The 12,986-nt window shown below is 34.6% G+C and overlaps 1 protein-coding gene across 2 annotated transcripts in view; it reads right to left on the bottom strand.

The window, feature by feature from the left end:
- Slc39a10 (solute carrier family 39 member 10) overlaps window positions 1-12,986 on the bottom strand; it is a 62,478-nt gene that overhangs the window by 12,370 nt on the left and 37,122 nt on the right. For both annotated transcript variants that reach the window (XM_026408849.2, XM_026408851.2), the window contains exons 6-8: window positions 5,099-5,219; window positions 3,628-3,996; window positions 2,288-2,368 (exon numbers count right to left, since the gene is read on the bottom strand). In XM_026408849.2, coding sequence (XP_026264634.1) covers window positions 2,288-2,368; window positions 3,628-3,996; window positions 5,099-5,219 — 571 coding nt within the window. The remainder of the gene's footprint in view (window positions 1-2,287; window positions 2,369-3,627; window positions 3,997-5,098; window positions 5,220-12,986) is intronic.

The raw sequence follows: 12,986 nt of genomic DNA, 5'->3' as shown, positions 1-12,986 counted from the left end.
AAAGGTAAGCAGAGGGCAGAAATGAAGGCCACTGTAATGAAACCAATGAATCTAGCTTTACTTTATACATAGGGAGGCAACTGAAGACTTTGATTATATAAGCACATCTCATTTAAGAAGCTATACCTGGTAATAAGGCATATGAGACAGAACAAAATGAAGCCAGAAATGTACAACTGTGGAAATTGATCAAGTAAAACACAACAAAGGCAGCAATGACCTCGTATGGGGAAAGGATTATGGAATAAAACCAAGACTTACCATAATGTGCCCAAAATTGGCAAGGTAAACAAAACCATAGGAATGCTAAGTGTGTACTAATACATTGCCCTGCTTTTTGTAGGGTGATACTGATTTTTAAGCAAATTCTATTAATAAATAAACCTTCTTAACAACAAGCAAATAAGGTTACTACCAATCAAGGCAATTATATAATCAAATTAATAATGACATTTCATAGCCAGATCTGAGTTTTCAAAAATAAATTAAATTAGAAAGAGCACATGAAGAAACTCCTCGGATTCTTAAAATGTGGAGTTCTTTTATTTTGAATTAATGCCATCTCCACTTCCCTCTAATGTTTTCTATATGAATGCATGTTCACATCTTTAACTATAATTAAAGTTAAAGAGAAATTAGATAGTGGATGATTAATAAATACCAAATAAAACAACAAAGCAATATTTGACATTTATTAAGTCAACAAAACCAAGCAATTCAGTTAATGATAAATTTTGGCAGAGATATGGCAACATTAGGTATTGCTGGCTGGAAATTATACCAGTGAAGCCAATGAATCTAGCTTTACTTGGATAATGATATGGTATTTCTTAGGTATGCATGTTTAGGACCCATCAATTCTGTCCCTTGAATATGCATAAAATATATTCTCACAAGATCAGTAAGTATTACATTTACAGATGTTCAATGTACCATTATTTGTGGTGGCCGGAAATTAAAAGGCCACAAGGTATACATCTAACACAAGGTGCTAACTATGCAAAAAGTGGCGAATGCATACTGGTAGAAATAATAATTTAAATCAATTCATGGTAACTGAGTAGAGTTTAAAACACAATGGTAGTAACACAAGGTAATAAACAGAATGGGATATAAACATCATACTATTTATATAAAAATGCGTGCATATAAATACCCATACATATTCCTTGGATCATATAACAATGATTACACAATAAACATAAGAAAATGATAAGTCTATAACAGGGAAAGAGAAGTGAATAGAAAGATAAAGGAGAAAGCCCAACCTAAATAGAAAATTGTGCATTTTTAGTATTAGAGGAAAAAAATCTATTAATCAATGAGAGAACATTAAAAAATATTTTTAAGTGGTTTTAAAAATTAATTTTGGGTCATTAAGGTCCACTTTTTTAAAACACATGAAACATTAATGTTAAGATTTTGGGGTATTAAGATTACACAATATTAAAATAAACATACACACACATACATATGTGTGTGTGTCTATATGTACATACATATAAAATAAAGAATCATCAAACCTCATGCTTAAGAGGATTAGAAGTTAATAACACTACTCCAAACCCTTGGTGCTAGTGCTAGTCAAGACTGTAGTCCAATTTCTTTCATAATTATCCAGTACACTTTTGGGGACAGTATCTTTCTGTATTTAAGAAGAAAAGACTGCCTTACACACATCTAGGCCAACTTCCAATTATGCAGTCTGTGAACTTTGCCTTGATTCTTTTAAAAATATAAATAGTTTGCATGGTATATGAAACAAAATCAAAAGTGGGTTACCAGTAAAATCAGGTACTTAAGAAACAATACTTTTTTTTAAACATTATGTTCAGTGAACTGGTCATAATTTATGATTCTTTTTTTTTAAAAGATAGATACATAGAGAAAGAGAGAGAGAGAGAGAATTTTTTTATTATTTATTTTTTAGTTTTAGGCGGACACAACATCTTTTGTTTGTATGTGGTGCTGAGGATAGAACCTGGGCCGCACGCATACCAGGCAGGCGCGCTACCGCTTGAGCCACATCCCCAGCCCTGATTCTTTCACATAATAACATAATGATGTTCCTGAATGCAAAGGAAAGCACACAGAAATGAACATTTCATTAATCTTAAGAAACACATTTTTTTTCATATTTTATGTCAGGATATACAATTACAATTAACGACACCTCATAGTTGTTATTGGCCATTTTTTGTTTTAACATCTCTGAAGTGTGGAGTGTCTACAATTGGAAAGTCTTGGATTTGAAGAAATCTGGTAAAAATTCTTAAGGTTGTATTACCTAATTCATGTGGCAGTTCATGACAGAAGACAGCTATAGAAGTACTGATTCCTCCTGTCAATCCAGCACTGAAAGCCGCTCCTGAGGAAGATTTAAAACAAAAACAAGTGATATTGCAGCTCTTCTGTTTTTCCATTTTTATTAATGATGACTGATTGTCTCTTCTGCATATCTAAGTTAATTTCACTTATATGCATAACTCACTCACTTTACATACTATAGTTTTTGAAAATATAGTGAGTACATATAATGAGTCTACCAGAAGAATCCTTTATTCTTTAGTATTAATAGTTACTGTAGATGTAAAAATATAGTCAGCTTTCTGAAAGAAAGCAAAGCCTGCTTTTGGGCAATTAATAGTTTCTCTCAAAGATAGTCACATATTGATCACATTTAATGTTCTCCTAAAATGGTAAGATGAGTTCACATTAGCAAGATTCTAATGTATTTGCCAAGCACAATGGTGCATGCCTGTAATTCTAGTGACTCAGGAGGCTGAGACAGGAGGATCACGAATTCAAGACCAACATCAACAACTCAGCAAGGCCCTAAGCAACTTAGTAATATCCTGTTTAAAAAAAAAGAAGGCTGGGATGTGGCTCAGTCATTAAGCACCCCTGAGTTCATTCACTGGTACCAAAAATATTATAATGTATTTGAATGTATTATAATGTATTATTATGATGATTTTTCGTGTCGTAAATATTTTCTTCACCTTTTCAAAATGAAAAAACTCCAAGATTGAAATTAAACTGTTTTCTTTTAGGGAATATACAAATGTATTTGAAAATGTAACATTAAAATAGCTTTTTCAATAAAGTGACTATCCTTTGAGAAATCAAGTTAAGAAGTATATTATACACATTTGTTTAATTTCCAAAAAATAAAATAAATGAACACTGAAATTTTACCTTTAATTTCCAAATACATCTGTAAAACATGAAAACACATCCTTTGGAAAAACTAAATGACATAGTAATACATACTAGTACATTTGTTAATAAGCTCTACATAAATTTTAGTCTTATGAATTATAGTTCATGGGATTATATGGACATTTTGAAAGAAGAAAAGCATCTTTAAAGAACAACAAATTAGCCAGGTGTGATGGCCCATGTAGGTTATCCCACCTACTTTGGAGGATGAGGCAGAATGATTGGAAATTTTAGGCCAGCCTGTACAACTTAGTGAGACTCTATCTCAAAATTTTAAAAGGGCTGTGGTACAGCTCAGTGGTAGAGCTCTTGCCTAGCAGTATGGAAGGTCCTGGGTTCAATCCTCAATACTGCAAAAAAACAAAACAAAAATTATAACCCAACTTTCAAGTATAGTCCACTTACCAATTGCCAGCCCATCACTGAAGTTGTGGATGCCATCCCCCATGATTACCATCCAGGCTATATTGGCTATTCCTGTTTCTTTCAGATCTGATCCAGAATGACAGGGACCATGTGAATGATGAGAATGTTTGTGGTGCCACTGATGATTATGTTTTCTCAGCACAGTTTTATTCTCATCATGATGGTTATGTGCAGTAGCATGGAGATCATGCTCATGAATGGTATGTAATCCATCACTGTGAGAATGGTCCATGATTTTCTCCTCTTCTATACAAAGGTAGTTTTTAGGAGGGGATTCTTGTTGGCCTTCTAAATCTGTCAGTTCAGTTTCATTAAGTCGATCTTCAGAAACAACTGAGTCATCGGTTCCTAAATTATAGGAGAGATGTTTTATAAGTAAATGCATGAATATTTGCTCATTTTTAAACCCAGGCAGAACAGCAATGCAATGAACATTTCTTAAGTGAACATAAGTCTGATAAATATAGTTCCCTAAAATTATTTAGAAACAATTCCCACAAAACAATGTTTTTGGAAACTCATCAACTAAATAACTAGATAAAATAAACCCAAAATGTTCAGAGAAAGGAATCTTAGTGGTAACTCACTCTAGCCACTTCTTATTTAAAAAACAAAGACAAATAAAATTTACAAAACTTTTCCAAGTCATACAGTTAGTTGATGGTAAAGTTCTTTATATCCCTCAATGCTCCACCTATATGGCAATGCTACTGAGAAAGATCATTGGTAGAATGAAGTTCAGAATCCCATGCAGGGGAGAAACATGTGATAAGGAACTTTTTTCTTAATTGGGGATGACCTTTCAACTAGTTTTTCAAAGCTCTTTTTTATGACAGAGACCCTGATACTTCCCAATTGCATTCTGGGGCAGAGTTATATACCATTAGATTCTAAGACTGCTAATTTTTTTTGCAGAAAATCATTGATACCATCAGGGAAATAAGTTGAAACAGAAAATGAGAAAAATTAGGTTAAAAAACATTTTTATGTTCCCCTGAAAACTAAACTACCTCACTCATCACCTACAACAGTCAGAATACAAACAGAGCAGATTTTAATAAAGACTAAGGCCATGCTCCTTTAAGCACAAAGGCAATTTTCCTTTTTCCACATTAAACCAATCACATTTAAAAGAGAGAGATTTCACATTGTCAAGAAGTAAAACACTAACTTACTACCTAGAAAGACTTTGATTTCCTCAAATGTTTTTTCCTTAAGCTAGAAGGGCAAAATGTTTCTAGCCCCATAATGTTCTTGGCCCACTTTCAGCATAAGGGTGAAATTAACTAAACAAATCATAAGACACAAGAAATATTTACATTTAAGAAAAACAGCTTAGAAACTAGTATTAGGGAAGCCACAAGGACAAAAAATTTTAAACAACACAGGTGCAGTTTAGACGCAATTTTTTATATTTTAAGAGTTTCTCTTTAGTTAGAACTGTTGATACCAGCAAGAGGCTTGAGTTGAAGCCAGTCAGCATCTGGTGTGTTGTTTAATTTATGATCTGAAAGCTTTCTTCCAATAGTTGATTCTTCTGTGCTCTGCTTGATAAACCATTTCTGTTTTCCCTGGGGGAAAAATTCTGATATTAGTAAAATCTGTATCCACAATTAGCAACAATATCACCTTGTTAACACCTATTGGGGACAACTGGTATTAACTTTATACATAAATCACTTAGAAAAGAAGAAAAAAAAATTTGAGAGTTAATCAAGGGATCTAAATAGATGAAAAATCCAGGGCTGGGGATGTGGCTCAAGCGATAGCGCACTCGCCTGGTATGCGTGCAGCCCGGTTCGATCCTCAGCAACACATGCAAACGAGGATGTTGTGTCCACCGAAGACTAAAAAAAGAAATATTAAAATTCTTTCTCTCTCTCTCTAAAAAATAAATGAATAAAATATTTTTAAAAAATCCAACCAAATGTGTGTACTCATTGACTGATTGATTTTTGTGGTATTGGGGATTGAACCCAGAGTTGCTCTACCACTGGGCTACATCTCAAGCCTTTTTATTTTGAGAAAGAGTCTTGCTAGGTTGCTGAGGCTGGCCTCAAATTTGTAATCCTCCTGTCCCAGCCTCCTGAGTGGCTATTACAAACATGTACCAAAATGCTTGACTTAAAACTTTCATATTTTAACAAATACTAAGCTAAGAGGTTCAGTTAATCTACATTAAAGAATACAATGCACAGTAATAAATATAACAGAAAAATTAAAAAAAAAATTAAAGCTTATTCATTTGAATTTTACTCTGTGCTTGATGCAATTTCTTATTGCCCTGATTATGCCATAATGAAAAGAATCATACTTCAGGTAGATCCTAAATTTGTAGTTCACTTCTTTCAGAGGTTCTAACTATATGGTGCGGCATTTTCTTGTTGGTTTTATTTATAGGCCTTAATGATGTGTCAGGCGTTTAAGCCTTCTAACTACTGCTTAAGTGAGCTTATATGGCTAGCTACGCATGAAGCAGTCTCCAAAGACAGCTACCACCCACTTCCTCCTTCCTGTATGGCTATTCCGCTGTACTCGGTAGGGAGGTGGAGTTCATCCTCTGCCCTAGACTTTGGCTGTCCTTCTGACTTATTCTGATTGATAGAATGAAGTAGTCAGTGCCTGTTCCAGGACTAGTCTTAAAAGGGCCAGGAAGCCTTTGCTTTTGCTCAGTGAGGCCAGCCATAAAACCTGTGAAGTAGTTTAATCTTGACTCTGAGGAGACATCAGGTGGAGGAGCAGTAAGAGAGAAGTGAAGCACCTTTCAGCTCTACCCTGATCAGCCCAGCAGCCAGTCTGAAAGCTCCCTTCCAATACACAAACTGATCCTTCTGAGAAGCCTGTCAAGTATCTGTTCTATTTAAATACAATATTAATTCTTTTTCTTCAAAAAAAAGTTGTGCCCTTTTCCAGTAGTGTACTTACTGTCCTGTTCATCTAAAGAACAGGCAGTGATTTATCTAGACAAATCCTTTCCTTTGATACATTTGAAGAGTTCCTTCCTAGATCTGAAGACCTCTCCCAGCCCCAACCCAACCAAAGGTTTTCCTTTCAGTTTTTTATTTTCCACAATTTCAAATTTACAAAAAATGCTGTCATGGGGCTGGGGATGTGGCTCAAGCGGTAGCGCGCTCGCCTGGCATGCGTGCGGCCTGGGTTCGATCCTCAGCAACACATACCAACAAAGATGTTGTGTCCGCTGAGAACTAAGAAATAAATATTAAATATTAAAAAAAAAAATGCTGTCATGTTTTGGAACTTCCATTCTCTTACATCAATTTTCTTCCCTTTTAAAATGTGTTTAATTTCACCAGTAAATTGGGGCCCAAAATAAGATGGAGAAAAAAAAAATTATTTAGGGCCAGGGTTGTTGCTCAGTGGTAGAGCACTCATACCTAGTACGAGTGAGGACCTGGGTTCAATCCTTAGCACCACATAAAAATAAATAAAGATATTGTGTTCAACCCAAAAAAAAAATAAATATTAAAAAATAACAACAACTTATTTGTCCCTTAAAGTAAGAATTATATTCTATATTCTATACTTGCCGGTAAACTACACTGTCCCTAATACTACATGCTGCTTCAATGTTAGAGGTATACACATTTGGAGAAAATAACTAGGACTTTAACTTCTTTACATATATTGCAATATATACTTTATTACAGTGATGAGCTTTTTTCTACTAACATGTATTAATTGTACATATTAATGGGGTTCAGTTTCAAAACATGCACACAGTGCTCGCTGATCAAATTGGAGAAATTAACATTTTCCTCTCCTTGTTTTTGTTTGAATCCCGTGAACTCCTCTCTTCTAGATCTTCATAAAGCATACTCTAGGTTCATGTGAACTGCAGTCACCCTGTGTTGTTGAACACAGATTCACTCCTCCATCCAACTGTGCTGTGGTACCTGCTGTCCTACACTCTGCTCCACACAACGTCTGGCAATTATTATTTCACGTTCAAGCAGGTGTTTTTAATTTCCACAACAGAATATGTGATACTTATCTTTCTGTGTCTGGCTTATTTCATTTAACATAATGTCTTCCAATTCTACCCATTTTGCTGCAAATAGCAATTTAATTCTTTTCTATGGCTTAACAACATTCTATTGTGTATATACATTTTCTTTTTCGTTCATCTATCGATGGGCACCTAGGGTGAGCTATTGTGAATAGTGAGCTATTGTGAATAGTGCTGCAATAAACATGGGCATGCAGGTATCTCTTTAGTAGGCTGATTTCATTTCCTTTGCATAAATGCTGAAAGAGGGATAGCTGAAGTAATACAGTACATCTATTTTTAGTTTTCTGAGGAGCCGCCATATGCCATACTGTTCTCCATAATGGCTGTCCTAATTTATCCATCAACACTGTAGAAGAATTCCTTTCTCTCTACATCCTCATCAGAAATTGTCAATTTTTGTTGTCTGGATGATAGCCATTCTAACAGGGATAACTCATTATAACATATATATTTTTTTCCTTCTTGGTGATGCTGGAGCTTGAACCCAGGGCTGCATGCATGCTGAGCATGCATTCTACCAATGAGTTACATGCCCACCCTTCAAAGTAATTGTGATTCATATTTCCCTGGTGACTTAAGCATTTTTTCATGTATTTCTTGAGAAGTTGATTCATGTCATATGTCCATTTTTTACAATTAAAAATATTTATTAAAACATAAAAACTGTACATATAGTATATCATGTTATGTTTCAATACATGGATACATTGTATAATGTTTAAATAAGGATAAGTATATTTATTTCCTCAAGCTTTTATTATTTCTTTATGAAAAGATCTTACAAAATTCATGTGCAGTACATTATTTATGGTCACCCTCTCCTGTGCAACAGCACACCAGAACTTCTCATTCCTATCTAACTGTAACTTAGTCTTCACTGGCCAACATTTCCTCATTCCACCCACATCCCACCTCCACATGAGTGAACTCTGAAATTCTACTTGTCTTACTATGCCTGAGTTATTGGTTTATTTCACTTAACATAATAATCCCTAGCTCCATCCATGTTATCACAAATGACAAAACTTCATTATTTTTAAAGTCAAATAATATTCCATTGTGTATATATGCCATACATGTACACATACAATTTTTATATGTGTATATATACAATTTCTTTTTTCACCTAAGTGAGAGACACATAGGTTGTTTTTCTTTCTTGGTGATTATGAATAGTGCTACAATGAACACGAGAGTGCAGAGATCTCTTTGATATACTAATTTCATTTCCTTTGGATATATACCCAGTAGTTGAATTGCTCAATCTTGATAGTTGTATTTTTAATTTTCTGAGGGACCTCCATACGGTTTTCCCTAATGACTGTAATAAATTATAATCCCATTAATACTGTGCAAAGATTCCCTTTTCTACATATATCCTTTGCCAGTATTTGTTATCTTTAGTATTTTTTATAGTAGCCATTCTTACTGAGAGGAGATCTCATGCATTTGTGTGTTGGGGATCAAACCCAGAGTGTCACATATGCTAGGCAAGTGCTTTATCACTGAGCTATATCCCCAGCCCTATCACTGTGGTTTTGATATGCATTTCCTTCATGACTTGTGATGCTGAGCTTTTTTCTTTTTCATGTACCTATATCCTGGCCCTTTTTAAAAACTAGACCACTTCTGTATTATTGTGAGTTCCTATGTATCCTGGATATTAATCCTTTGCCAGATGAATAGTTGGCAAATATTTTCTTTCATTCTATAGTTATCTCTTTCCTCTGTTGTTTCCTTCACTGTGCAAAAGCTTTTCAGTTTGCTGTAATACCATTTTTCAATTTTTGCTTTTTTGTGCTTTTGATTTTTGTGCTTTTTGGGGTCATATCTAGAAAAACAATTGTCCATAACAATGTCTTTAAGTATCTCCATGTTTTCTTCTGACAGGCTCATACTTTTGGGTCTTATGTTTAGGTCTCTGCTCCATTTTGAGTTGATTTTTGCATAGGATGAGAGATAGGGGTCAAGTTTCAATCTTCCGCATATGAATGTCATTTTCCCAGTACCATTTATTGTGGAAACTATCCTTTTTCCAATATATGTTTTGTGTTGCCTTTATCGGGAATCAGTTGACTGATGTGTAGGTTTATTTCTAGATCTCCATTCGGTTCCAATGGTCTAGGTGTTTTCATGCAAGTACCATGATGTTTTGGTTACTATTGTTCTGTAGTATGTCTTGAAATAGGTTTTATTTTTTTCCTTTATTTATTTATTTTGCAGGTACAAAAGCTTTATTGAAAGAACACCAGTAAAGAGTAAAGGGAAGGAAGCAGGATGGGGTGAAGAGGAGAAAGCCAGATCACAGCACAGATCTTTCACTTGGATATGCTATGAGGGAATAGCAGAAACTTAATTAAGAAGAGCTTTTGATTGTGGTTCAGTTGTTAAAAAAAAACCCAGATGGTTGAGATTTGAGTGGGGTGCTTGCATGGGTGCCATGATGGGTAGGTAGCAAAGGAGATGAGTTTCTTTTTTTTCCTTTTAGAAATATATGACAGCAGAGTGTATTTTGACATATTATATATTCATAGAGTATAACTTTTTCAAATTAGGACCCCATTCTTGTGGTTGTACATGATGTGGAACTTTGCTGGCAGTGTATTCATATATGAACATAGGAAACATATGTCTGGTTCATGCTATTGTCTTTCCTGTGCCCATCCCCCCTGCCTTTGCTTCATTCTCCTTTGTCTAAACCTCTGAATTTCTATTCTCTTCCTCCCTCACTTGTTGTGCGTTACAGAGAACATATCAGAAAGAACGTTAGGCCTTAAGAGTTTTTTGGATTGGTTTATTTCACTTAGCATGATATCTCCAGTTCCATTTCATTTACCAGCGAATGCCATAATTTCATTCCTCTTTAGACTGAGTAATATTCCATTGTGTTATACCTCATTTTCTTTATCTATTCATTTGTTAAAGGGCACCTGGGCTGATTTCATAGCTGAGCTATTGTGAATTGCGATGCAATAAACATTGATGTGGCTGTATCACTGTAGTATGCTGATTTAAGTCCTTGGAGTGGGAGGAGTAGGATAAATGGACAAAATGGTGGTTCTATTCCAAGTTTCCTAAGGAATCTCCATACTGCTTTCCAGAGTGGTTCCACCAATTTGCAGTCCCACCAGCAATGTATGAGTAGACTTTTTTCCCCACATCCTTGCCAACATATATTGTTATTTGTATTCTTGGTAATTGGCATTCTGATTGGGGTGAGATAGAATCTCAATGTAATTTGAATTTGCATTTCTCTAATTGCTAGAGATATTGAACATTTTTTCACATTTTTAAAAAATTATTCTTATTAGTTGTTGATGGATATTTATTTTTTTACGTGGTGCTAAGGATCGAACCCAGTGCCTCACACATGCTAGGCAAGTGCTCTACCACTGAGCCACAACCCCAGCCCTTTTCATGTATTTTTGAAAGTTCATATTTCTTCTGTGAAGTACAATTCAGTTCCTTTGCCTCTTTATTGATTGGATTATTTTGTGGGTTTTTTTTTTTTTTTGGTGTTAAGTTTTTACATATCCTAGAAATTAACGCTCTATCTGAGGTACAGGTGACAAAGATTTTCTCCCATTCTGTAGGCTCTCTCTTCACGTTCTTGATTGTGAAATTAGGTATTATGATGCTTCCAGCTTTCTTCATTTTGTTCAATGTTGCTTTGGCTATTTGAGGTCTTTTATGCCTCTGTAGTTTTGTGAAGAATATCACTGATATCTTCATGGGAACTGCACTGAATCTGTATATCGTTTTAGGTAGTATGGGCATTTTATAAATATCAAGTCTTCCAACCCATAACCTTGGGAAGTCTTTCCATTTGTTTGTGTGTGTGTCTTCCTCAATTTCTTTCATTAAATGTTTTCTAATTTTCACTGTAGAGATCTTTCATGTCCTTGGTTAAATTTATCCTGAGGGCCTTTTTAGTTCAGTTTTATTTTTTTCAGCTATTATGAATAGGACATAGGTTTCTCAGCAAGTTCATCACTGATGATTTTGTATCCTAAAACTTTGCTGAATTCATTTATTAGTTCTAGCATCTTTTGGTGGGGTCTTTTAGGTATTTCTACATATAGAAATAATATTACCTGCCAACAGGGATAATTTACTTCTTCCCTTCCTATCTGTATATCTTTCATTTCTTTCTCTGTCCTAACGCTCTAAAATGTCCAAATGTTCCAAATCTTAGAGGAAATACTTTCAGCTTTCCCCTCTTCGGTATGACATTGGCTGTGGGTCTGTCATATGTAGCCCTTATTATGTTGTTGGAGGATCCTTTAATACCTAATTTGTATAGGGTTTTTATCATGAACAGAGGTTGAATTTTATTCAATGATTTTTCTTCATTTATTGAGATGATATGATTTTAAAGTAATTCTTAAATATTTGTATTTTTTGTATCTAACCAATTATCAAGTCCTCTTACTGATTTCTCATCTAAATAATCCTCTTAATTGCCTTCTCTTCCCCCACTCCTTATTGCCCATGATCTAGTTCAAATGCTTATCACCTCTCTTCCAAATTATTATACTATGGTCTCCTTAGAGAAACCTTGTGTCACCCCAGCCACTCCTGCCTCAGTATCCTTCTCACCATGTCTTATTCCCTACCATGCTTTAGGGATTATTTCACCTTTCAGATGACCCTTCAAGAACAAAATGCTGTTAGATCTCTTTCATTTTTTTCTAAATTGATCCTTCCCGGTTCCCTTTTGCCATTCTTGACTCACCATCTTAATTATCCCTCCTTTAGAGGCAATCAAATATTATGATGTCCTCACTAAAATATGGTAACTAAAATTAAGTACACAATCTGAAATGTGAAAGGAAATTATAGATATGAAATAAGATTTATTTCCCATGATTTAAATAGCTACTAGAAATGGTAGGGAATGAGTTGCAGTTACACAGCTGTGTGTGAACTAGAATTACTTCCCCAAATCCTAGTGCACAGCTCTGTTCAAAACCTAGTTTTGTCTCAAGGGAGTAACAAAATACATATATCATATACATAAAAATAGTATAAAATTCAGAGTATCCAGTATTCAAAAACTATACAGTTTTTGACATTAAAAAATATATTTGGAGTTAATAATATGTAAGATTTTTTTTTTTTTGATGGAAAGTTTTTCTTAAACAGAATATACTAAAAGATTAGTGTTAGGGGCTGGGGTTGCGGCTCAGTGGTAGAGTGCTCTCCTAGCATGCTCCAGGTACTGGGTTTAATCCTCAGCACCACATAAGTATAAAATAAAGATATTGTGTCCACCTAAAACTTAAGAGTAAATATTAAAAAAAAAAAG

Source organism: Urocitellus parryii, chromosome 1, assembly GCF_045843805.1.
Source record: "Urocitellus parryii isolate mUroPar1 chromosome 1, mUroPar1.hap1, whole genome shotgun sequence".
NCBI classification, from domain to species: Eukaryota; Metazoa; Chordata; class Mammalia; order Rodentia; family Sciuridae; genus Urocitellus; species Urocitellus parryii.
Note: the sequence above shows the minus strand (reverse complement) of the source record. Positions and strands in the feature narration are given on the sequence as shown.